Source organism: Alosa pseudoharengus, unplaced genomic scaffold (assembly GCF_046254945.1).
Source record: "Alosa pseudoharengus isolate Yale_2024_CS ecotype anadromous, Long Island Sound unplaced genomic scaffold, YU_APseudo_1.1 YU_APseudo_1.1_scf_18, whole genome shotgun sequence".
In the NCBI taxonomy this organism is placed as follows: domain Eukaryota; kingdom Metazoa; phylum Chordata; class Actinopteri; order Clupeiformes; family Clupeidae; genus Alosa; species Alosa pseudoharengus.
In genome coordinates, this window is record NW_027468650.1 from 32,313,344 (window position 1) to 32,340,841 (window position 27,498).

The 27,498-nt window shown below is 41.5% G+C and overlaps 2 protein-coding genes across 2 annotated transcripts in view; both read right to left on the reverse strand.

Moving 5' to 3' along the window:
* Positions 1-43: 43 nt before the first annotated feature.
* LOC143131528 (cyclic nucleotide-gated channel beta-3-like) lies at positions 44-8,694 on the reverse strand. The gene is made up of 15 exons (XM_076291173.1): positions 8,493-8,694; positions 6,957-7,259; positions 6,595-6,803; positions 6,468-6,518; positions 4,098-4,184; positions 3,899-3,963; positions 3,587-3,709; positions 3,325-3,466; positions 2,738-2,897; positions 2,421-2,518; positions 2,205-2,288; positions 1,993-2,111; positions 1,682-1,834; positions 711-858; positions 44-391 (listed from the first exon to the last, which is right to left on the reverse strand). Exons 1-15 carry the CDS (start codon positions 8,692-8,694, stop codon positions 362-364), a joined length of 1,974 nt encoding a protein of 657 aa, XP_076147288.1. The 3' UTR covers positions 44-361.
* Positions 8,695-9,738: 1,044 nt separating this feature from the next.
* Positions 9,739-27,498, reverse strand: part of LOC143131530 (cyclic nucleotide-gated channel beta-3-like) — a 30,089-nt gene continuing 12,329 nt past the window's right edge. The window contains exons 11-18 of the mRNA XM_076291174.1: positions 26,448-26,589; positions 25,809-25,968; positions 25,026-25,123; positions 23,431-23,514; positions 23,231-23,349; positions 21,932-22,084; positions 21,437-21,590; positions 9,739-9,822 (exon numbers count right to left, since the gene is read on the reverse strand). Of these exons, the coding sequence (XP_076147289.1) occupies positions 9,739-9,822; positions 21,437-21,590; positions 21,932-22,084; positions 23,231-23,349; positions 23,431-23,514; positions 25,026-25,123; positions 25,809-25,968; positions 26,448-26,589 (994 nt within the window). The remainder of the gene's footprint in view (positions 9,823-21,436; positions 21,591-21,931; positions 22,085-23,230; positions 23,350-23,430; positions 23,515-25,025; positions 25,124-25,808; positions 25,969-26,447; positions 26,590-27,498) is intronic.

Here is a 27,498-nt window from a genome sequence, read left to right on the forward strand (position 1 = left end):
TTCAGGTCAGTTGAAGGATCTTTGGCCTCAGGGGCAATACCATTCATTCACACACTTGCATGGGTAGCACACATACACACAGACTGGCCCTGACCAATCCACACTGAAGCAGATTTACACCCAAACCCATACGCAGACATGCACACTCATACACTCTCTTCCACCCATACGCAGACACACACACTTCCACCCATACACAGACACACACACACACATAAATAGGTATACACACTCTTCCACCCATACACAGACACACACACACACTCTTCCACCCATACACAGACACACACTCTTCCATCCATATGCAGGTATACACACTCTTCCACCCATACACAGACACACACACACTCTTTCCGCTTGGTCACTTCTGCTGTTCGGCTGCGGCGGCTGCCTATGGAGATACCAGAGAGAGACAATGAGTTAGGGACAGTGAATGAACACTGTGTGTCTGTATGTTTGTTATCCACCGAAATTCTGTTCACAAGAGAGGATGCGTGTTTGTGTGTGTGTGTTGATGTTTGTTATGCACTGAAATCCTGTTATTCACAAGAGAGGATGCGTGTGAGGCATATGCTCCACAGATGTGATGAGAGCGCCCTGTACCTTCACTTGTGTGTCTGTGTGATCATGCCGCGTAATTCTATCACTTTTTATTTCAGCCATCAGTTTAAGTTTGTATCCAGGTGTATGAGAGAGTGTGCGTTTCGTACCCTGAGTTTCTCCAGAAAACCCCCTTTTCCTGTGCCAAAAGCCCGGAGGAACTTTGGGGTGGGCGGCCTGGGTCCGAACAGGGTCACGGCCTTCTTCTTGTCCTCCTCTGCTTTGGCCGCAGCTGGGCCCTTGGCTTTCATCAGTTTCCTATGATAAATGTATAAGATTTAATTTTACAGTAATATCCTGTGTATTAGCTGCATTGTGTATGAACCGCAGGACAGTTTTTTATGCAAATTAAAAAAACAACAAAAAAAACGTGTTAACCGCACCTGTGTACTAACACACAGTGGCCAACAGCCCAATGAAGAGCAGAACAGGATCAGATTGGGCTTTCATCATCAAGAAGAATGAAGAAAAGAAATGCATTCCCATGTATAGCCTGCCCCCCTTGTATTCACCTCATAGCTGAAGAAATTTGCAATCAATGTATAAACCTCGGTTAATGGTCAGGGAATTATGCTATATAGCACTAGTACTAGCAGGGTGGACCAACCCCTATGTTAATAGCTCCCAACAGTAAAGCTCATAGGTCAAAAACATGGTATACTTCAGCATCATGGCATCATGCACACCTCAACCAACGTCTTCACCTGCTTGCAATTCAACCCTAGAAACCCCGCCTGCCCCAACACACACATATACATGCTTAGGATATCAACCACTGAAACTAACCCACCCATCCCATTCGTTCTGTGCTCTTGCGCCACATTCACATGGCTTTCATGAATCATGCTCCAGAATCAATCAGGACACAAATTCCTCGGCTTTGCACCTGTCTCGCAACACACTTCACATATCACATGTTTCAAATTCATCCAACCTCTAGTGCTCTCTCACACTTTCACTACTCGCACCGCCATTCCACATGTTATCACACATCTCAAAGCTAGAGTTGGCACCTCTGGGGTGGTTGCAGGTAGTAGGCGCAGGTAGGTAGGGAATGTGGTGACCGGGCAATTGATCTTACCTGCCCTTTCTTGCCAGCACTTTCTGGGACTCTGGATAGTGAACCAAGATGTCAAAGAGATCTTTCTTTTCCAGCACAAAGAGATTGGCGAAGCCATGGGCTTTTACGTTTGCAGTTCTGCGGTTGCCTCCATTTGCTGATGACTGCAGCAGACTGTGGGGAGGCGCATGTCAGATATGTCTCAGATTGTACTCACAGGGTCAAAATATATGGTTGTACATACAGTCAGTTGGTATAAGTAGACACAATTGTATGAAGTCAGGGTAAGTCAACATGGCTGTACAGAGACTGTATTAGCATGGTGCTATTACCTGATCTCCCCAAACACACAGCCAGCTTTCAGTGTTACGAAGACAATAGAGTTGTCTGGACCTCCTACCACCTGCACAGCCCCTGCTTTTATGATGTACATCTCCTTACCGATGTCTCCCTGCAGAGAAGATGTGCGGTCAGATTTAGAGGAGGGTCACCACCACGCCTGAAACACTTCCCTCACTATGGATGAAGATGATCAAAAACTCACCTTCTTCACCACAAAGTCTCCTGGCAGGTAGATAATGGACTTGAGCCGCAGTAACATGTCAATAAGCATCTGGTTATCACATCCCTGAATTACAAGGTAAGTTACACCAAGTTACATCAAGGCATTATAATAGAAGACCTATATCCATTAAGACAGACTAAAACAACTGTCCATATTGTATCAGGACAATCAAACAACACCATTCAAGGGTCTTACCTTAAAGAGGTCTATCTTCTGGAAGGTGGCCAGGTTGATATCCACAGCAATGGCTGTTTTCATGACCAAAGGCATCCGATCCAACAACTCCCCTTCATCTGCAGGCCAACAAATCCACTCAATCAAATCCACCCAATCACACCCAGTCAACCAATTACATCGCACCAAACCCCAAGTTCATGAGTACACATCCCATCAAAGTGCAGCACGATGAGTTAGGCATGAACAGCAGCATTGCTATGCGGTTTTCTGACGCACACATATTGGGAGTTTGCAGTGTTGGGTAGGTATCAATACTGTGATTGTGGTTAGCCTACCCAGCATGCCCTGTGCGTCCCAGGTGTAGTTGTACCAGGTGCGCACTCTCTGCTGCACGACTTTGGGAATGTGGTTGGTGTTCATATAGGCCACACAGCCATCCATGGAGGCGCGGAAGTAGGTCTGACCAGCGGTGGCAGCACCAATGACATCTCGCATCTAAAGTCAATTAAATTAAATGAAATGTATTGCTATTTATAGTGCAGCATCAGTTTTCTATTATTGAAACTGGCAAACTACAGGCACACAAATGCATGGTCACTCATCCAAGAACCGTGAGTGGGCAATCATCGTGGAACTGATAGCCTGCTACTAATCTGGCATAGCTTTACACTGTTGTGACCATTACAAGTGGACAATAACACCAATGTCTCTGCACATGGATTAATACTCAATAATAATCCATTATTCAAAAGTAATAATTCTTAGGACAGTAATTACATGTATGGTACGGCTATATTAACCATTTTACATTAGAAAGTTACCCCCCCACACACACACACACACACACACACTCGTACCACACTTATGCACACACACACACACACACACACACTCGTACCACACTTATGCACACACATCTTACCTGTCCAATCAAACTGGAGAAGACAAACACGCCCACAAAGAAGTTCACCATTTGGAAAGTGATTTCAAATACTGAATGTGGCTCCGGCAAACCACCGATGTTGATCAGCGTCCGAGTGGCGAAGTAATAGCACCGCAGATACCTGAGAGTCAACGAGAGACAGGAAGAGAGAAGTAGCATTTCAAAATGGAGACTACATTGATTAGAACAGTACATTTGAAAGCATCACTGTCTGTGTGTGTGGGAGGGATACATGACCCACGCGCTGCCTTCGCCATCATAGGTCCACTTGGACGATCCCAACCCCAGGTAGTCTGAGGCCACGTAATAGATGCAGCCGTTGAGATGAAGTAAGAACAACAGGTAGCAAATAGTACGAGCCACTCTGTTGAAACACAAAGTATTTCTCACACAGACAATCCATTGTTGTACTAGAGCGACGAAAGATCAATTGAAATTGAAAGGGAATGCAAAACGGAAGTGAAACTTATTCCATAATAGTTTTTTGTAATAGTAGCCCGAATTATTGGAGCCTTATTTATACCACAGATACATCTGGCCTGTTGTGATTTACCTCCATATGTAAGCTTTCGTCATTACGCTCTCTAGTCGATCGCTGAACTCATTAAAAGAATCTATCTGGAAAAGAGAATCACACTTTAACTGCAGCAAAGGATCAAACGTTAATGTGTAGTATGTACAGTAAACTACAGAGCATATTAGGGTCAGATAACTTTTTGAAAATGGCAAGACAAGGAACGTTATAAATTTACCCTCAAAAAGCGATTGAATCGGAACAAAGATGTAAATCCAAACTGGAGACTGAGCACGTCGAATGGAATGATACTCAGCATGTCCGACTGAAAGAGTGAAAGTGAAGTGAAAAAGAAAAAGTGGAAAAAAAAACACCACTGGTCTCATCAGCCAGCATCAGCATACTACAGCTTTCACAGCTGGTTCATTCTTTTTGTAAAGTAACTGTATATCTAGTTGGGAATATCAGCTGACATTTAAAATATATACTCATAGGTAAAAATCTCATCTCACACACACACACACACACACACACCCCAATACATCAGTATTCCAGACTAACCAGGCACTGTCACTAGAGCTATAGGGCATTATGTACTGGCTAGAACTGTTCTATTTGATTATTAAGTTTATCATAATTAAAACTAGAGAATGTAATTCCAGGGAATTAAGAGTGCATGAAAATGCACTCAAAACTCAAAAATGGCTGCTGAATGAAATATTGTTGAATATTGTCTAAAATATAATCTAAGTAAAAAGATGGAGGTCAGATAGAGAAAAAAGCTGACGGGGAGTCATAGTCGATGACAACTGACAGTTGGAATTAACCTGGCCCTAGCCAGATGAATGTCGTTCCGCTTAGCTCCGCCTAGCTTCACTCACATCCATCTGGAACCTCTTCCATTGAGAGTGATTTCTCCAACCAACTTTATGGTTTAGCCAATCAGGACGCAGGGCGGGAGTTTCATAGATGTGACATAGCGTAGAAGCGACTGTGAGACTGTTATCAGCGTCACGGGTTGGCTTCGATGTGAGTGGTTGAAGTAGCACGTCAATAGATGACGGACAAGTGGCTTATTCAATCATATGCAAGCATTTTTTGATTAGGTCCAGCCTTCTGAAGCAACACTTCAATGGATCGGTTCCAGATGGATGAGTGGAGCTAGGCGGAGCGAAATTCATCTGGCTAGGGCCAGGTTAAGTTGGAATGGCCGAACAGTTAAATAGTTGAGTAGTTTAAATAGTTAAATTATTTTATAATGAATTATTGTATTGAGGACTTATTTTGAAGTTAAAGTTGCGGACAGAGGAAACAGTTGGCGGGAGTTGTAGTTGATGACGACTGACAGTTGGAATGGCTGGAAAACAGTTAAATAGTTGGATAGTGAAAATGGTTAGGTTATTTAATAGGGAATTATTGTAGTGAGTACTTTTATTTTGAAACAGTTGTGGGCAGAGGAAGCAGTTGAACAGGATCTGTAGACTTAATAGAGCCATATTGTATGCTTAAAGAACCAGTATGTAGGAAATAATGGAAAATAAACTGTAACCATTCCAAAAAGGATCACCATATGTTGTCAGAGAGTAAGGAAACACGATGAATTGAAGTAATGGCTTATTTGACAACATTACTCTAACCCGTAAAACCCATGAAAAAAAAATGAGTTATGGAGCGGAATCTCTTGGAATTTTCGTTTATGTTTTGAACGATTAATTCTAGAATAGCGTATTAATAATGGGCTGGCGTGTCCTCCTATTTGTGTTGCCCAATTAGCAAAGGCCAACTGTCAACTGTGCTCTTTTATCTTAAATATCTCAAAAAGTATAAAGTTCACAAATACGAAAAATACATTGTACGATTGTCCGTTACAAGAGCTTTGTAGGAGTCTTTGAATGAGGTCAGACGGTTCAGCGGTTTCAGTCACATTAAACGTTGAATTTGGTCGGAAGAAGAATAATTATAAGAACAGTGATAATAGTCCATTGCAGTTACATGCAATGCAATAATAATAAGAAGAAGCCTAGGAAGAACAGTACAGTGCATTTTCATGCACTGTAATAATAAGAAGCCAGGAGATTTCAAGATAGTGGATTCCATTATAAGAATTTATAAGAATAAATCGGATAACAGTACTCATTGACACCTTCCACAAGGAGGGTAAGCTACAGAAGGTGGGCAGGGTGTTCACGGAGGGCTGTATGAAAGCATATTCATGTAAGATAAGACCGCTATCAAAGCAACCTGGGCTTCCATAACACCTCAGCAGTGCCACAGCTGATTGCCTCCATACCGCATCACACCAATGCAGTAATTTGTGCAAAAGCACCCCAACCAAGTATTGAGTGCATAAATTAACTATTTTAGATTAGTCAGATGAGGTCATTTCTTTTCAAAAGGTCGACATTTCAGTATTATAACCTCTGTATTCTAATATTTTGAGATACTCATTTTTGGTTTCATCAAAATTAAAAAATGAATGAAAAGAGGCCAGCGTTACACAAAGTACACATGCAGGGTTGACCATTTTAGTACACTTGTATGACTATAAGATTTAAATAACATTAATTTAGAACACAACACAGATACACATGCACACACAGAAACAAACCCTAAAGCGTGGAGATGCTCTGTAGTTGACTTTAGTCAGCGCCCGGTCTTTCTGTGAGAGTGAGAATGTCAGTTGGTAAATGTCTCCACACATGATTACTAATACACCCATTTTCCCCATCACTTACAATAATATCGCCACCTTTGACGAATTGAAGCCGTTGCTGAAAAATTACAATATCGGCAACGTTAATGAGGTCAGACAAGATATCAAATACGATCCAGAAGGGTATTGACCACGGAGTGTGGTATGGAAAACACAAGCGTGCCGGAGCCAACCAGACGTTGTAATTATAGACGAGCGTCACCACAGTGAGCCATTTCAGATAGCGCCGATCTGGTGGAGCAAGCAAATAAAGACATATAAGACATAAAAGAAGAAGTGTTAAAAAACAGAGCAAAATGAATGCCAGTGAAATGGCTTTATTGTAATACGCTTTGGTCTATATCGGGCTTCTTGAGGTTCTAGGCCTACTGTAGTGTTACTCACCTGTAAACGGGTCGATTGTATTTCCCAAATATGTGTCCATTTTGTCCTCAATGGGCGCGAATAGTTTATCGCAGAAGTCGGCGCAGATCTTTGACATGGAAGGCCTCTTTTTTGGCTCTAGCGCCTCCTTCTCCTCCTGCTCCTTCTTCTCTAGGGCCTTTTTCTCTCTCTCCTTCTCTTCCTTCTCTTTTTTCTCTGCTGCTTTCTTCTCTGCATCCTCCTTCTTCTTCTTCTCTGCCTCCTCTTTCGCAATCCTGTCTGCTTCCTGCTTTTTCAGCCAGTCGCAGACCCGGTATACAGGTGCTGAGGACAACACAGAGACAGGTAAGGATGGATAGTCTACAGAGCCAACAGGCCTACAGAGGATGCCATCTCAAACCTCATGCACACCACCTTAACTTACCTGGAGGAGGGGAATAGGAATTATGTGAGGATGCTGTTCATTGACTTTAGTTCAGCATTCAACACGATAGTACCTCTATGGTCACAAAGATGAAGGCCTTAGGACTGAACACCACCCTGTGTCACTGGATATTTGACTTCACTGCTCCACTCCCCTCCCGCCCACACACACATCTTCACTGTCATCACTCACATACATCATACATACAGTACTCTGCTTGCAATAGTAAGTCCCTTCACCCATACTTGCAGTACACTGCCCCCCCCCCCTCTCCCCTACATACACAGCACATTATTTCATCAGGAAGCTTCTCCAACACACATCCCCAACATACTTACAGCACACTGCACACTGCACACTGCACCCCCCCCCCCCCCCCCCCCCCCCCCCCAATACACAGCACATTGTCTCATGAGGAAGCTTCTCCAACACACATATTGCGCACTGCCCTCTTCCCACATACACAGCACACTATCCCATCTCCCTTGTCATCCCCCCAACACACACACCAAGACCCCTGGCAGTTGGGTTAGCCCCTTGAGCCGTGGATCTGCCCAAGGTTTCTTCCTTGGTAAGGGAGTTTTTCCTTGCCCCTGTTGCTCTTGGGTGCTCCTTGTTGGTGCCCCCCCCAATCCCAATCCTCCCCCACCTTTCTTATGCAGCCCTTGCCACTTAACCTACTAAACCCCTTTTCTACTGCACTTTTTACCCCCCCCCCCCCCCCATAAATGCACAAATAGGCTGACACCAGACATAATTTCACTGCATTTCTTACTTCCAGTAACTATATGCATGTGACAATAAACTTCCTTGTATCCTTGTATCTTGTACATTCATTACAATGAGAGTCTGAGGGTTTTGCTGATTGATGATATTACAAACAGTGGGTATAGTATGAAATAGGGTTGGGGGGGGGGGTTTGGGGGGGCATGAACAATATATAAATAAAGAAAAAACACTATACTACAGGAAACAAATTAGAACCACCATCTGAAATGGTCATTGGCAAATGCAATCAAACATAATGCACAAATAAGTAGCCTGTGAGAGGTGTGTGTGTGTGTGTGTGTGTGTGTGTGTGTGTGCGCATGCCTGCGGGTGTATTTGTACAGAAGGTGAAAGAGATTACTCACTGACAGGTGGACTGTGCTCTGGCGAAGAGGCATAGGGGTCAGTGACCTTTTCCTTGTATATGACTGTACGTTCTCTTATGCGGCGAACAACATCCCTAAGACACTCGTCTGCATATCGGTTTATCACGATTGGCCGCGGCTTCTCTGGGTCCCTGAAGAAGATATCATCATCATCATCAGTAATCATCATCATCATCATCATCCTCTGTAATAATAATCATCATCATTGGTAATAACAATAATAATTATTAGTTATATTCATTCTCGTTAGATCCTCATTTTACTAAATTTCAAACTAAATTTCACCCAGTCTTGAATTGTGTTTGTAGTACTATTATTCAAACATCATCATCATCAGTAATAACAATAATGATTCTCGTTTGATCCTCGTTTTACAGAACTAAATTTCACCCACTCCTTAATTGTAAGCTGTTTGCATTTTAATTTAAACAAGGATGATGTTACATATTATTACCATATTATGACCATAAATTAAAGCTGACCGTGAGCAATAGAGGTCATTTCATTCAAATGTTTTGTTTGAGTATGTCTCTCTGATTTGCCGTGTCGACAGAGATCCATCTGCACATCCAGCAGGCAATCAAGATTATGCGTCTGGCTTTGGTTAAAACAGCATTGCTGTTATCAACAAAAGAGTTTGTTGAAGTTTAGTTTAAATCCGTCTGGTAGTTTATTGGCATTACTGTATCTACCAGTTTACATCCAATATTCTTCATAATTAATTATATTTAACCCTTTGGTTATGTTCTGCTTATATATGCAAAATATAATAATTACTGGTATCTGGAATGCATGTGGATACAGAATAAAAATGTTCTGTGTCAGTCTAAAGGGGTTGCCCACACAACCAGAAATTCACACAGGAACTCCCAGAAGGCCTTTCTCTGCACGTGTGCACAATCCCCAGGCCATCTTAATACAGCTAATCAGCTAAGCTCCTTTGGCTCCTCCGGGAGTCACAAGCTACAGGTCAGAGAGTGGACGTGGCCGGCAGACCCATTATATAAGCACTGGCCAAGTGACTCAATCCACTGTCTGAAATAGCATGGGGCTTTGCTACTTATTGTTACGTTCCGCAATCAAAATAGCTCAGCAACTTCGTCTGGGTCTGTGTGTGTGTGTGTGTGTGAGAGTGTGTGTGTGAGAGAGAGAGAGAGAGAGAGAGAGAGAGAAAGAGAGAGAAAGAGAGAGAAAGAGAGCATGCGTGCGTGTGTGTTGTCTGCTTTCACTCACGCCTCGGCCACCTCTCCTTCAGCGGCAGGGGCCCCCTCAGGCTTCGATGGCTCTGGAGCAGGAGCAGGAGCAGAAGCTGCCCAACAGACAGGAGACCAAACACACCCGTTAGAATGACCGTTTGAGCACGCCAGCTCCCCAACACGGCCCCTTATGGGGCTCCTTTTCACTGGCTTTACTCCTGGTGTACACCATATTTTGTCCCACATTTCAGTTTTGATCTTTGGAAGTCAACCTCCAGATTACGTTGGTTCTGCCCATCACAGCTGTGCTCTACCGGCTGTTTATGTGTTAATTGTTGATCATGTTGATCAGCTGTGGTGTACAATTTACCAGTGTCTGCACATGGTCTCTAAAATCAGTTGGTAGATTGAATAATTGTTTCACGTTCCTATTCTGCTCCATTCCCACTTGAAAAAAGTTATGTAATGCTGTTTATTGGGGATGGATACTTTGTTACATCATATTCATGGGTTTCATCAGGTCCCTTTCCACAGGTGTATAAAATCAAGCACCTTAATTATCAACGCAGACTGCATGGTGCTTGATTAATACACCTGTGAAAAGGGACCTGATGAAACCCATGAATAGCAACCGGTCAGCATGTTTGCATTAGTGAGTAACAACATCGGTGCAGCATAATTACGGTAATTGTAAAGCAATTTACAAAAGATTCACTGAACAAAAACGCTGATGTGGTACATGAAAATTTAGCTAAAAATGTGGAGAATGCAATGCAATACAGCATTTTGGACAATAGGCTATATTGGCACACAGAATAGGCTAGGCAACAGGCCGATGTGCGTTTTATTTGGAGACTGTTTTGCAAAACAGAGACTGAGTTTGCTGCTGATATTCTGGGGATATAGGCTACAACATAGCCAATGTAGGACTTTAGCCTTTTAATATATTTGCTGCATTGGATCAGTCTTTCTAGAAAGAACAGGCAAGAGCTTTCTAGCCTCACGTCGGCAGCGCCGCATCCCATATAGGCTACATTAAAAAACATCCCATATACATTATAAACACAGCAGATGGCGGGCGGGTGCGGTTTTGAAAATTGGTCAAAAAACTTTGCTGATGGATGGATTAAGTTTTGCTATGCAGTTATGGTTGAAATAATAGCCCATCAGCGCATCTCTAGTGTGTGTGCCTCTCTCTCGCTCAGAGGGGAGGGGGAGGCTGAAGGGTCGATCAAGCATGGATTCTAAACTCTGTGGTGGATAGGATCTACAATTAGGTGTTAATTAATATTACTACCTAGGTCGAAGTACTCCCAAGTGCTATTGCGCCAGACATTGTAGTTCTCCTGTTTATTCGCTTGGAAAATCGTCACGTTTCATGTTGTGTGCCCTAACATTTTTAATCAACTACTTGTGCAACTGTATTTAAGTAGGGAAAACGTGGATGTGTTTGATTAATGCCATCTTACTCTCTCTATGGCCACGGCAGAGCCCGCTAGCATAGCAACATGCTAACACATTCGTGCCGCGCGCCAGAGCGTTTGAGTGCACATACCGACGCGGGAGAGGTACGACTCAACTCATGAAAGTTAAGGTAAGAACATATATTACTACTGATTTTGGGTGGCGTGTTCCTTTAAGTTGGGGCCCATTGACTTTTAGCTAAATAAGCATGTGCGCTATAAGCTAGCTACAGGAGACTACATCGCATTCTCTTCAAGCCTGTAACTTCTCAAGTAGCATCTCCCATCTCTGGGCTATGGGGTCAACCTAGGTGAGTTCACCTACACAATGGGCTGTGAAGGCATCACAACTAGGGTCTGTGATCCTATTTCATTGCACTGTTGTATTTCATCATTTGTCACTCTCTCAGAGATCACAATTACTTCACACAGCACCTGAACACACTGAAAAAGGCACTACCCCTGAAACGTATCTATAAAATTAGCTGCCTAGACTTTACCCAGGACTATGGTTCTTCTTGCATACATTTAGTAGGATGCTAACATGCTATCAGTGTTTTGCATTTATCACTAATAGGTTCCTGATTTTGAAGGGAAAAAAATGAATTACCTTAGCCAGTTATGATATTATACTCATTATTCTCATTCATTTCATTCTTATACATGAGATGATAATGATATTATACGCATTATTTTATTCACAGATAACAGAGGGACATCAAGAGTCAATCAAAGCCACAATGTCCACTTATTAGAATTGTCAAAATGCTCAAGATCTAGCATGTTATTTTATACACATCCACTGTCATAACTCCCTCTTCACCTACCGACTGTACACCTCTACATGGCTCTAACACCATTGTCAAGTTTACAGACGACATTACGGTAATTGGTCTCATCAGCAACAATGATGAAACGGCCTACAGGGAGGAGGTCCAGCACCTAACATTGTGGTGTACTGACAATAACCTGGCTCTCAACACCAAAAAGACCAAAGAGCTCACTGTGAACTTTAGGAAGTCAGCACACACACCCATCCTCAAGAAGAGGACTGAGGTGGAGCGAGTCACCAGCTTCAAGTTTCTGGGTGTCCACATCGCTGAGGACCTCTCTTGGACCCTCAACACCTCTACCCTGATCAAGAAGGCTCACCAGCGTCTCTTCTTCCTGAGGAGACTAAAGAAGGTCCACCTGTCTCCTCAGATCCTGGTGAACTTCTACCGCTATACCATCGAGAGCATCCTCACCAACAGTGTGACAGTATGGTATGGCAACTGCTCTACCGGAAAGCACTGCAGAAGGTGGTGAAAACTGCCCAATGCATCATCGGTTTCACAGTCCCCTCCATCAAGGCCATCCAGGGCAATTGATGCTCTGCACCCCGGTGACAACCAACAAACTTTTTTTTGCACTTCTGGTTAGACGCAAATTGCATTGCACAATGACAATAAAGTTGAATCTAATCTACTGTAATATAGATAGATAGATAGAAAGATAGATAGATAGATAGATAGATAGATAGATAGATAGACACTTTATTGATCCCCAAGGGGAAATTCAAGGGTCTCAGTAGCATACAGACGTTACACACAACATGCACTTACAGCAGAAAAGGTAAACATAAGTATAAGTATAAACATATAACTAAAATCCACTGTACAATAAAGACAGTAGAAGATAAGACAGATAAGAAACCTAACAAAACTAAATACTAAATACACTTGTAGCACTTGTGTTGTGGACCAGTTAAAAGCTACACATCTGAGATTACTAGATTCTTGAGCCGTGTAATAAGTAAAAGCTGAACTCGAGATATGGCAACTATAAGCACTTTATTTTGTACAGTTTCCCTTAGTTTAGTAAATGAAAGAAAATAAATGTGTGTAATTATTAGTAAAATGTGGCAATGTATGATGTATGGATGTGGTGTATGTAAGGCAGTATAATTGTAAAAATGACAAATAAACGTTTTCCCAGTATCAATCAATCACCCTTCAAGAGCAAGTGCAATTCAATAAGAAAGTAAGATTAGAAAGTAGGTATTAAAGAAAATGTTGAACTATAAATAAATGCAAATGTCCCCTATGGTATAAACAGAAAATTCAAAAGTAGTTTCCTTTGGGCTCCTTGTGTGGGAAGGAACGCTTATCTGTAATCCGTGTGAGCTGCTTGAAGTTCACGCAGATGGTGAAGAAACCTTGCTGCAGTTGATCAGACTGCAGCAGGCTGGGCGGTGAAGTGCCTTAGTGGCACTGAATCTAACAGTGCTACACACTATATAAATTAAATTTAAAAAGTCCAATGTGCTTGAGGGTGATCAAGCATAAGACGCTTGTAGTGACAGGGCCGGGACTGGTAAGGTGCTCAAGGGAGTGAGTGTCATGGTGAAGGTGCAAAACGTAGTCCAACATTAGTCCAACAGTGCAAGAATAAGGTCTAGAGACCAGCATAAATAATATGGACAAATAGGAGAGTAAAGTATAATGTAGACAAGGTAATATAAAAATCTACGTCAGTGCAAGAACAGGTTGAGGTAATAGGGTTATAGACATTCATACATTCAGTATTGTAGCAGAAGCCTGACCGCAACCATTGATCATGTGTGCTAATAACTGAAAAACAGTGTAGGAGTAAAACAGTAGTGAAAACATTAGGCTGTGGACATTAGTAAAACAGTAGTAAAGCAGTAGTGGGCAGTCAGTACTCAAACATGGAGAGGGTGGAGAGGCAGACAGACTAGGCAGAGAAGTCTATCTCTCCTCTTCCCTTTAGTGAGGCATTGAACAGTTCAATGGCCCTGGGGACAAATGACTTCCTCAGCCTTTCAGTTGTGCATGGCAGTGAGCGAAGTCTCCAGCTGATCAAGCTCTTCTGCTTTTTAATAGTGCTGTAGAGTGGATGACATTCATTGTCCAAGATGTTGATCAGTTTGTTCAAGGACCTTTTGTCAGATATTGAAGTGATGCACTCCAGTTCAGCTCCCACTACAGAGCCAGCCTTCTATACCAGCCTGTCAAGTCGCCCAGCATCCTTCTTCTTTGTGCTTCCTCCCCAGCATACCACTGCATAGAAGAAGACGCTGGCCACAACAGACTGGTAGAACATCCTGAGGAGCTTGCTGCATACATTGAAGGACCGCAGCCTCCTCAGGAAGTACAGCCTGCTCTGTCCTTTCTAATCTAATATCATACTCACACACAAGCAGGGGTGTAGGCCTAGTAGTAAAATAAGAGGTGGATAAACTATGAATTCTGTGATCACCATGCGGAATGGAATGCACCATGCGGTATCGGAAAAAAGGCATTCAGAACTCGTTTGATGATAGTGGAGGATATTGTTAGCGTGGGAATACCCATACAAACTTTCTGCAAATTTTGGATTTGCTGTGCATGTCCGTCTGGCCAAGAGGCCATTGAAGCCCATTTCCAATGTCCCTAAAACAGGGGCACACAAATAAAATCGCTAATCTGGCATGGACGTGTACAGTATTTCTTTGGAATCGAGTAAACAACTGCATTTAAAACCTTTGTTTACAAGATTGCTACACTTTTTAAACGATTATGTAAGAGTTTAATGTACCAATTTAAGTTTAATTTCACTGCTAGTTATACCCCTGCTGAAAGCCAAAAGTCAATGAACCTTTTCCAGACCCACTCCCAATTGTACAATTGTGAAGGCCTGGGTGTTCCCAGCTTATTGTCCATAAGGATGTTTATAGCAATACCCGTGCTATTAATGGTTCCTAGAGTGTTTATAATGTTTATAACAATACCTGTGCTATTAATGGTATAGAGTGTTTATAATGTTTATAACAATACCCGTGCTATTAATGGTATAGAGTGTTTATAATGTTTATAACAATACCTGTGCGATTAATGGTTCCTAGAGTGTTAATAATGTTTATAACAATACCCGTGCCATTAATGGTTCCTAGCGTGTTTATAATGTTTATAACAATACCCGTGCTATTAATGGTATAGAGTGTTTATAATGTTTATAACAATACCCGTGCTATTAATGGTTCCTAGTGTTTTTCAACCACTGTGCCATCAGGTGTGCCACAGAAAATTACCCAAATGTCACTCACTGGTCCAGAAAAGCAACTGTTGCATCAAAGAATTTATAACCACATGCTCTCATTGATTGTATGATTGCACTATTTGTGGTATGCAGGCATTGTACAACGGGGGCCCATATCCAGTATTCACAGAATCATCACATATCCAGTTCATAACAACAATTAAATTACATATAGTCACCTACAAATGAAACAGAGGGCGCTTGTTTTAGAGCAGGTCTTGCATAGAAGCCATAATAAGGCCATATCTGTGTACCATTTGAAGTTTTAGGCTATGTTTATTTTTTCTTCACACAGGATGTTAGTGTGCCGTGGGACATTTTAAGTGTCAAAAGTGTGCCGTGGCACAAAAAAGGTTGAAAAACACTGTCCTAGAGTGTTTATATGTTTATAACAATACCCGTGCTATTAATGGCAGAGTGTTTATAATGTTTATAACAATACCCGTACTATTAATGGTTCCTAGAGTGTTAATAATGTTTATAACAATACCCGTGCTATTAATGGTTCCTAGAGACTAGAGTAGAGGTCCCGCCCGCTCCCGCAATATTCTGTCCCGCTCCCGCATTAATGTGTCATTTTTAGTCGCGCTCCCGCCTGCATCTGTAACATGATGTCCTGCTCCTGCCCGCATGCAGGAGGGATATAGCCTATTCAGTTTTTCTTTCTGTCTCACGAAAGGAGCACACACACCTGAGAAAGACTCCAGATGGACTACAGTTTCTTGGTTCTGAATGTAAGCTAACAACTGAAGTAGGCCTAGTCTGGTGCCCTCTTCCTGTCATGCTTTCGATTTTTGAGTTTTGACAATGAGCAGCAGGAACAAATTTAACCCACGTAAACGACAATAGGCTTATAGGCCTGCTATCCGTCAGTTATGCTTAAACCTCGTTCTTTAATGCTGCCAAACAGAACATCCAGCTGAACTATATGAACAGTAGGCTACTTTAATAATTTCCATATTTAATTTTACGCACATATTTAATTTGCGGGAGTGCAGTGAATCATCGGTTTGTCCCGCACCCGCGAACGCACCTCTCTCATCCTGCCCGCTCCCGCAAAGTGCTTTCAAAAGTTGTCCCGCGCCGCACTCTTTTGCGTCGGGACCCGGGAGTGCAGACCTCTATCCTAGAGTGTTTAGGCTATAATGTTTATAACAATACCCGTGCTATTAATGGTTTCTAGAGCGTTTATAATGTTTATAACAATACCCGTGCTATTAATGGTTTCTAGAGTGTTGTTTATAATGTTTATAACAATATCGGTGGTATAAATGGTTCCTATTGATGAGTGTACATATTGTGAATGTGGATAATAGCCTACACTGTGAATTTTGAATGTTAAAAGTTGCATTTGGTGAATACACTCTTTGGAGAGGTTGATAAACTCTATTTCTGAAATATCAGAGGTGGGTGTTTACTTGTGTTTAGCCTCCACTACAGCCCTGCACGCAAGTGATAATACACATGTTAAAGCAGGTCCATGAACTCTACTCACCTGGTTTTGCCTCTTCTTTTTTCTCTTCCTCTTTCTTCTCCTCATCTTTCTTCTCATCTTTCTTCTCCTCCTCTTTCTTCTCATCTTTCTTCTCCTCCTCTTTCTTCTCCTCCTGTTATTACATTCAAGAACACAAGCCTTTGAAATTACTTTGGTTATAGCCTGAAAGCCACATTATCTAGTAATCAATATTGGGCATTAATATAATAAAAATAATTATTCATAGGCAGCCCAAACCTTGTAGAGTGGAAAACAAACTCAGTGTTCTCAGTGTGACTGAACCATTAAAAGTTTGTACAGCATTCTCATTGATTTTCTACAAGGCCCTAGATAAAAAAAAGTGCAAAAAGAGTAGTATAAACTTGTTTTTGTACGCATTTGTCATGTGTCAATCATGATTTATTTTTTTTCTTTACATACTATATTTTATTAATGTTCTACAATATTTGAGCTTTCCACACACAATGAGCTTCAAGATTTTAAGGATTAAACAAGGGGAGCTTATGTTTTTCGGTCATTTTCATATAAAATGGTATGTAGGGTGGCTAGTAGGCACTTGAAAATATTTGCTAAAGTAGCTCAGTGCATGAGCATAGTAAGTGCCTGTGTTGTACAACAGATACATAACTTAAGTCAAAATCATTGTTTTGCTTCAGGGCCAAGAATGAAAACTCATACAATGTAACCAAGTAAGTGTATTTACAGTATGTATAAATGAAACATGGTACATCATTGGCACTTTATACACAACATGACTATACTGAGATATTCCCACATTGATCTTTGTGTTCCTACTACCCCACATACCATTTTAGTCCTATGGACATTATTTAATATGCTTAATATCCTTAATATCTCATGTGTATTTGTTGCAGAGACTTCAAATATTTGCTCAACATTAATAAAGTATTTGCAGACAAAATAATGATTGGTGCCATAAATACAAAAGAATAGTTTACAAGACCCTCAACATCACCAGTTTTGCACTTTTTTTCCATATCTAGGGCAAAAACTGATGGGCATGCAGTACAAACCTTTATATCTGTCTAAAGTCTGGGCTAGAAATAATACTTTTTTAAAATGAGGCATTTTTGAGAGTGTACAAATGATACAAAATCAAGGGTAATTTTTTTTTTTATCAAAACATTGTAATTTAACAAAAATATTTTACAGGTCTTAGTTTTGGGACTGGATTTAACATGGAATGACCCAGGGGGCAGATTTCACCTGTTGGTGTTCAGGTGAGATGTCTTGCTCCGCATTAAAGATTAGCGTCTCTAATTAGCCTGCTCTACAGAACAGTGGATAGCCACTATTTTGGTAGTTTCACAATCAGGTAAACACTTGCCATTTTACACATATCTGTATAGGCCTTGGATAACTGAATGTTGTTATGAATGACTATACTTGGAGCACCTTGACAATTGAAAAAAACAAGTGCAAAAATAGGATTTGCTGGCACAAAACTTTCAGTAATTTTTAGTAATCTTCAAATTGCAATTTTAAAAACTACAACACTTAACAATAGTTTACTGTGGGTAGAAAACTGGACTACACTCAGACATTCTGTAATATATTATGATTTTGCTGTCAAAGCAAGCAGAGAATTATCATAATTTTAATGGAAATGATGGGTATTTGAAATATGGCCCAAATTTCAGTCAACCATAAGTTCAGAACTAATAACTGACTTGGTTTCAAACCAAGTACAAGCCTACTAACAAAACTTCCACATATAATAACTGATATAGTATTATGTATTAATTTTACCACTGAAGTTTTCCGACAAACAGTTTTTTCCCACATTTCCATACATATACTATAAAAAGTGCATTATATATGATAATGAAACTTACTTAAATTGAACCGGTCTTACTTAAGTTATGTTAACCCAAGGAACAATAATAAATACTACAAATATTGTATGCAAATATTTAACCTGATGGCAAAAAGCTATATTTCTTTCAGATGTTCACTCTAACACACATTTAAAATTAGAAGTATACATATCTAATAATTGACCATTTGGCATCAAACATCTTTTTTACCCTTCAACAGATAAGCAAAACAAACAAAATAAACAAACAAATTTCAAGACAGTTTCATTTTTAGGATTCGTGAAGCAAAACATTTAGTCTGATTGTGAAACTACCCATTTTATTTCACAAAGCTCATGACTGATATCAGCCCACTATACAACATTCAGTCAGTATATCCAGTGTACTCATTCATTCACCTTCATTTTCCTATAGGTAGTAGTAAACTGTTTTAAAGCCACGTACATAAATGCAACCCCACATGGAAATAGCATTAGCAGAGCTACCTATAGCCATGACTAGCCTAGCGGTCTAAGGAGATAGCCCTAAGCCCTGAAACACAGTTTCTAAACACAAACTGGAATACAACAATCGACTTCCCCCACATCCAGGGCACACAAAGCCAAACAACATCATGCATCTAAGAATAATGAAATAGTACAGTTCAACAATAAGTATAGGACTACGGTTATGTCCATGTTTATGAAGGACTGATTTGGTTTCCTTGTGAATTATTTGCATATATACATTTATGTGGTTACTTGACTATGTTGTTGTGTGGCTGCGTAATTATGTGATTTGTGTGTGTGTGTGTATGTGTGTGTGTGTGTGTGTGGTGTGTACTCGATATGAGAGTCTTACCTTAGCTGGTGGAGCGGGAGCAGGTGCGGGGGCCGGTGCTGGGGGCTCAGCCGGCGCGGGGGCCACGGGAGCCCTAAAAATCTTTGTGAGTTTGCTGAACATGGCTGCCAATGCCTCACGCTCTACAGCCGAGGTCCCATCTGGATTTATTGGCTGACTTCTCCTCCCTCCAGCAGGACATTAATGCCTTTAGTCTCATTAATTCCTCCGCTGAGGATGGGCACTCTAACACAGCCACAGCCAATCACAGCTCTGCCTCCACCATGGCTCTATCGACCTATCAGTGAGTTGCATCTAAAGTTTGTCTACTCTATGCCTGCCTAGTTGATCTACACCTGTCATCACCTTCTCCTACTGTGTCAGACTTAAGTATAGTTGACTTCTGGATATTTAGATTTTGAACAGATGATTATTACTAGATAGTGGTAGTTTTGTGTCGTTTAAGAGGGATCTAAAGACATTCCTATTCAACATATACTTAGTTGTTTAAGCGCTTATGTGTTATGGTTTGTATAATGTTGTTTTATTTTAATTGGGCTGTTAATTAATTTGACATTATTGTTTATTATTGATATTCTCCTTAATGTAGTCTTAGCATGTCATTGTTTTTATATTATTGATTGAATGGACATTATTGTTTATTATTGCCTTTCCCCTTTTTTTTCCATTGCTTTTTTATTAGGCTATTTATTGAATTGATATTATTGTGTACTATAACTATATTTGACCTACATTCTAATCTGTTCCCTGTTCAATTTTAAATATTATTATGTTGTTTTGTATTTATGTGTCGCTTTGGACAAAGGCGTCTGCAAAATCCATAACCATAACCATAACCATAACCATAGATGGCATGAGGGCCAGAGCATACTGCAGGGTGTTAAAACCGTGGCAACAGTGAGTATAAAATGGTTTGTTGGTTGGTGCATTCCAGGAACTGTTTGCGTGGTCAGTCAGCCTATTCTTATCTGTTGATCCCATGCTAACAGCAGACAGAGGAGCAGCCTTACTTAAGCAGTCACTACAGCAATCGGAGTAAAGGGATTACCACAGTGACAGAGGGAGACACACACACACACACACACACGCAAAGGGAGACTGGTACAAGCAAAACTTTCAGGCAGACAGACAGACGGAAAGTCCAAAACCACACTACTGTACGCAAACTATAATCGACCACACTACTGTACGCAAACTATAATCGACCACACTACTGTACGCAAACTATAATCGACCACACTACTGCATGCAAACTATAATCGTTCCCAAGACACTCACTGTTATCTACTTAACATGAATAAAAAATCAATACTGCTCTATTTAAAAAAGGAACATTTTTATTATTCTGTCAAACACATATTTTGTACAATAAATAAAATATGATGCTTAACAACCATAAGTATAGGAATACTGGGTTTAGTTATACATATATTATAACTATTTGGTATATGTATTTTGATAGGCACTGTTCTTCATAACATTACTCTCTCAAACACTGTGGTTGACCCACTGCTCAAATGTTGAGCTCCTCAGACGAACCCTCAGTATTACCCAAGCATACTACTATTATACTCAGACAGGGCTTTCACATAAGCATACTACTATTATACTCAGACAGGGCTTGCACATAAGAATCTCAAATTATGATTCATTTTTACATTCATCTACGCACAACTGCATTTCTTATGACAAAGCTTCCCCCAAAAATCGATATTATGTAAATAAAACTGACAAAAGATAAAGCAGTTTCATTTCATTGTTTCAATATAGCGCACGCTGAAATATTTGTTGCTTTGGTCATTAGAGTTCATGTTATTTATGATGAATTAGCAGCAGCCTGTAAAAGAAGAAACGTGTGTCAGCTTTGTACATAGATGCGTGTCTCCACTAACCTCTACATGAAGCATGGAATGACTAGAGAAGGTTTGCGTGGTGGTCAATATTAAATCGCCTCACTAACTAGCTACTATAGTCAGCCCTATATGTTGGCTGTTTTCTGACATATAGGTACCTTCATTCTCTCGAGGATTCCTTGTTTGTTGAGGCCGGCGCCGAAGGCGCGAAGAAACTTTGGGGTGGGGGGTTTGGGGCCGAACAGAGTCAAGCCCTTCTTCTTGTCCTCGGCGGCCTTGGCAGCCGCTGGGCCTTTCGCCTTCATCAGCTGCCTGAAACGTTACGATACAAGCACAAAGCTGTACATAGCACTCAACGCCACACTAAATTGAGACCTGGATGCTGAATAGTGTAAAGAAGAAATAGGACAGCACTCCAAATTGACGTTTCACATCAATCACCATTTTTAAAGTAAAAAGTCAATCTGGAGTGCTAGCCTATATGTTATTTACAATGCTTATTACAGTCTTCTTTTGAACAAATACTGAAAACCAGAATACAAGCATTGTGTGAAATGAAGGAGATGATGGGAAATGTAGTTAGTTACACTCAAACATGGAGAATGTGCCACTCTACTGCCATCAGCCCCAGCCATAAAGAGCCGCCTACTTACTTCCCTTTCCTGGCCAGCACTTTCTGGGACTCTGGGTAGTGGACTAGGATGTCGAAAAGGTCCTTCTTCTCCAGAACGAAGAGGTTGGCGAAGCCATGGGCTTTTACGTTTGCAGTTCTGCGGTTGCCTCCATTGGCTGATGACTGCAGCAGACTGTGAAGAGGCTCATGTCAACAGATTTGATACAGTGGTGTCAACTGAAGATGATTATGTTGAGACCAGGGTTTCCGCTAGAAAAAAGTGGTGCCGGTCAAAGTGACCGGCAGAGGTTTCATTTTCCGGACATTTTGATGATATGCCGGTCAAATATCCTATTATCGCTTCTTAATTAGTCAAGTTGAGGAAAACTGGAGACAGGCTATGTAGCTTAAAGAATGACATAATCAGGACGTATAGAATGCAACATGTTCATTAGCCTAACTTAAATATGCCTAACAAGATCTAGCCAGTATCTATGTTTTCATGGACAGCAAGAATCCGCTTCGTTCGTTAGGCTACATTGTTTGTTGCTGCTACACATTATCTCCAGTGGTTCAACTGTTTAACTTGCACAGATGCGCACACACAAGAATGAGCGCTCACACCCCTAAGGCTATGCCTCTTTATTTGATAACAATAAATTAAGAAATATTTCCTATTCTGGGAAATGTTTATTTTCTTTTTCTTTTGGTCCGCGGTTCAATGATACAATTTGATTGATTCGGAATTTATCCGCGGACCAGCAATCTCCTCGTCGAGGAGGCCCTAACCCTGCAGATCATAGACAGAGAAAGCATATGCTTTGGGTACAGAACACAGTTGCATGTCCATGGGTGTGTCTACACGGGGAATGACAAGTCTTGTCTTGGTGCGGCCGCACCCCCCGCAACTCTACTTTCAGCGTCACTAATTCCGACAGATACGCCCAACACTGCTTTTTATCTGGTGGTGGAACTGACCGGACATCTGAGGCTTCAGACGTCACCAATTTATCATCATCCATCGCGTCTGGCCTCTGAAAAAACTTTTAAGGCTAGTTTGCCTGGGCCTGGCCATGTTTGAACCATCTCACTCAAACGGTAGAGCCTGTTCATTTAAAAACATAGCCAGAGGAGGTATTCTTGCTTTAATATAGGCCTACATTTTACGCTTATTCTCAAATTCAGATTGCATTAGGGGGACGGGATTATTAGCCAATTTCAATTGGACAATTTGACCGGAGAGATTTAATTTTGTCGGACATTTCATTTTTTTTTCGGCCAATTACCAGACAACGGAAACCCTGGTTGAGACATGATAATATTTGTCGGCCATTATTACCTGATCTCCCCAAACACACAGCCTGCCTTCAGTGTGACGAAGATGATTGAGTTGTCTGGACCTCCTACCACCTGCACAGCCCCTGCTTTTATGATGTACATCTCCTTACCGATGTCTCCCTGCAGAGAAGATTTAGAGGAGGGTCACCACCACGCCTGAAACACTTCCCTCACTATGGATGAAGATGATCAAAAACTCACCTTCTTCACCACAAAGTCTCCTGGTAGGTAGATAATGGACTTGAGCCGCAGTAACATGTCAATAAGCATCTGGTTATCACATCCCTGGGGAGAAAGGTATTACAACAGATACATGTGAGAAGGAAGAAAAGATATCCGCCCACTGCCTCTAAAGCTCCCAGTTTAAAGGTATGTTACACAACGTTTCACTCAGGTCTTCATCAGGTGTAAACCTGAGCAGATGCTGGGTAAGGGTATACAGTATATAGCTATTGTTGGGGACTGGGTGGAGCCCAATTATTCCAACATCCCCAGTGTTTCCCACAGAATTGGATTCAATTTGTGGCGGTAGCTGACTTGGACAAGGGGGGGGTCTAATTGTGTAGGTCTAATTGAGTGCCTGTCACTTTCACGTTCGTGAGGGAACCCTTGCAAATTGCAATTGTAAAACAGTTTAAAGGCTGCTGATGTGTGGATGCAATTCATAACGTTTTATACATAGTTAAAATAAAGGTTCGTACTTCTCCTTGGGACAAGATCTTTTGAATTTTGGAAAACACTTTTCCATTTACATCGGGATTTTGCAAACATTCAGTGTTCAATAAAATGAGCCCTTCAACAAAGTAGGCTAAGCATGCTAAATTCGACATCCAAATAGTATTCTAACGTTAGCTTTGAGATACTGCTTGCATAACTTAACTTAGTTTAGTTTCTTCAATGTAGCCTACTATGTTGTGATAAGATCTTAGCAGAGTTAACTTCAATGCAGCAGTTTTGAACAAATTTGCGCAGCATGGTCACGATGCTAAGCGGATTTAATAGCAATTTAGCCAGACGTCTTCTATGCAATGCTTCTATGTGGCTACAACAATCCTTCAACAATTGTGAATATTTTGTTAAATGCACATGCAGAGGAGGGGCAGCTAGAGGCTACGAGAGAGAGCGGGGCGGGACAAGGAAAGGCTGCGTGCGTAAAAAGCGCAGCTCAATGGCAATGCAAGGATTTGATCTTACATTTAATTTCAATTAAATTAAACATAGAATATTTATGTGTGGCGGCCGATTTTTATTTTGTGGCGCCCCGCCACAGATTAGTCAATGTATGGGAAACACTGATCCCATCTGAACGTTATACAAGGAGGTGGGTCAGGTAGCATAGAAGACAAGTCACACTGATACATATTTAAGCAGGTAAAAGAACATCTCTGTCAGTGATCGTTAACAATAATACCACTTCATGGCTCATAGCTAACAGATCTACAGACTGTCAACATTATACAACACTTTCTTTTCTTCCTTCTTTCTCGTTGTTACTAGTATCCAGCACCTGTAGAATTGTTATTGATGTGCGTACACCTCTACCCTACACAACAGATAAAAGTGAAACATACATGATCAATGTATCAATCAATGTATCAATCAATCAATAATCAATCAATCAGTCTCCAGTATAGGTTTTCTCGCCAGTGTTTATTTTTTAAAGCTGGATGAGTTCTGCACACAGTATCCTGACTGAGTGATCAAGACATTATAATAGAAGACATTTTATTTCAATTTAGATGGACTCCATCCGTATCGTTTCAGGATATTCAAAAAACGACATTCAAGGATTTTACCTTAAAGAGGTCTATCTTCTGGAAGGTGGCCAGGTTGATGTCAACGGCAATGGCTGTTTTCATGACTAGGGGCATTTTGTCCAGCAGCTCTGACTCATCTAAGGAGAAAACACACCATCACATAACACCTCTTGTGAAGCCTGATCATAGAAAATGTCATTAAATTCTAAGGGCTCTCCTAGATAAGTATAAGTATAAGTATATATACTTTCTTGATCCTGTGAGGGAAATTTGGTCTCTGCATTTTAACCTAATCGGTGAATTAGTAAAACACAAACAGCACACAGTGAGGTGAAGCACACACTAATCCCGGCGCAGTGAGTTGCCTGCTACAATGGCGGCACTCGGGGAGCAGTGAGGGGTTAGGTGCCTTGCTCACTGGTCGGGGCTCGAACCGGCAACCCTCCGGTTACAAGTCCAGAGTGCTAACCAGTGGGCCACGGCTGCCCACATCATAGATCCCAAATTAGATAAAATTTTTAAATAAACATCTGGACAATTACATCCAAGCCGTGCCCACAGACGGTTCCCAAAGAACACAGAACACACAGAATGGTTTGAGTCTGTTTACCTTCACCCAGCATGTCCTGACTCAGTCAACTAATCACATTACACCAAACCTCAAAATCATGAGCACACACACACACACACATCCCATACATTGCAGCATGATGACTTAACTTGGCATATGACAGCATTGCTATGCGGTTTTCTGACGCACACATATTGGGAGTTTGCAGTGTTGGGTAGAAGGTATCAATACTGTGATTGTGGTTAGCCTACCCAGCATGCCCTGTGCGTCCCAGGTGTAGTTGTACCAGGTGCGCACTCTCTGCTGCACGACTTTGGGAATGTTGTTGGCCACCATATAGGCCACACAGTTGTCCATGGAGTTGCGGAAGTAGGTCTGACCAGCAGTGGCCGCCCCGATGACATCCCTCATCTATACAAGACAGGGTACCCAATCAAGGAAATCAAACACACACACACGCACACACACACACACACACACACGCACACACACACACACACACACACACACACACACACACACACACACACACACACACACACACACACACGTAAATAAACAAACACAGATCCTACAATGCTGTCTCACAATGGACCAATTAGGTCTTATTTGAAAGGTATAGTCATATTAGATATTGGAGGATCAATGGTTTTGTCAGTCATTTGCAAAGATGTTAATTTTCCAGATATAATAAATTGTAATATCAGAGTTTACACAGTGTGGTCCACAATACACATTTCTCATCAGCCATTCGTCTATTCTCGTCTACAGTAGATAGATGTCTAGAGGTTAGGGCTGTCTAGGGCTGTCTACACGCTCTATGAAGTAGTTGATCTCCAGATGTACTGATGGTGGCATGGAGAGCCTCACTCTACAGGGAAGCATTTTACCTGTCCAATTAAACTTGAGAACACAAAGACACCAACGAAAAAGTTTGTCATCTGAAACGAGATCTCAAAGACTGTGTGGGGCTCAGGTAGTCCTCCAATATTGATGAGTGTTCGCACTGCAAAATAATAACAACGTAGGTACCTAGAGAGAGAAAGAAAAACAGAGAGATATCTGCATTCAGCACTGCTCCGTACTGCGTACTGGAAACTGGAAACAGCATCACTGCCATATTGCCCAAAATGGCCAGACAAACTCTAGCCACCAAAAGCATGAGCAAAAAGCAGGCACCAGTATCAGTTCATAACTTAATGTGTAACCTCTCACCAACACTATATCATGCTGCCAACATCTTGATATACAGTTTTTTGGGTCCCCACCGTCAACTTCAAGGCAGCGCTGTCTAGAAGGCACTAGGGTTAGGCAAGGGTTAGGATTACGGTTAGGGCTAGGGTTAGGGTTAGGTAAGGCAGCGCTGCCTTTAAGTCGACAGTGGCAGTGCTGCCTTTAAGTCTACGGTTGGGGCCCAAAAGACCCTCAAACCAAGATCTTAGAAACATTTAGTGGTGTCTATGCCATAAAACAGAAAGATCCAATTGTTTTGGAAAAGTACCAAAAATATACTGTTTCCAGACACGAAGTGTTTGTTCCATGCTACAGATGCTTTCTGTGCAAAGCCACATGCTTCAGTGAAATGACCACACTCAGCTCAGAAGCAGGCAGGGCAGCTTTGCTCCAATCAAAACAAAGAGCTGTATCAGGACCATGCGTAGCTTAATCCTAAAAGAGGCAGTAGCAGGACTATGGCATAGCTTAATCCTAAAAGAAGCTATTGCTCGAAGCACACTCTCATAAGTCCCTCACTTGCTTCTAGAGCCACAGGTAGAATGCCACTTTGGAATGGACATCTCGTATGAACAAGACGACCAGAGACCAGAAGTCCACAGACAAGGCCCGCACAAACAGTGGTCAATCACAACACACACACACACACACACACACACACACACACACACACACACACACCTCAAACTGACAGAGGACATATTCTGT

Excerpts from the sequence above, each read along its gene's own strand:
- LOC143131528 (XM_076291173.1), bottom strand. The coding sequence starts at position 8,694 with ATGATGATGATGATGATGATTACTGATGATGATGATGATATCTTCTTC. Across the intron at positions 4,185-6,467 it reads GAGCATCTCCACGCTTTAGG|TCGGACATGCTGAGTATCAT; the intron begins GTTTGTTTCTGT and ends TCACTCTTTCAG. Across the intron at positions 392-710 it reads GTTTTCTGGAGAAACTCAGG|GCAGCCGCCGCAGCCGAACA; the intron begins GTACGAAACGCA and ends GTATCTCCATAG.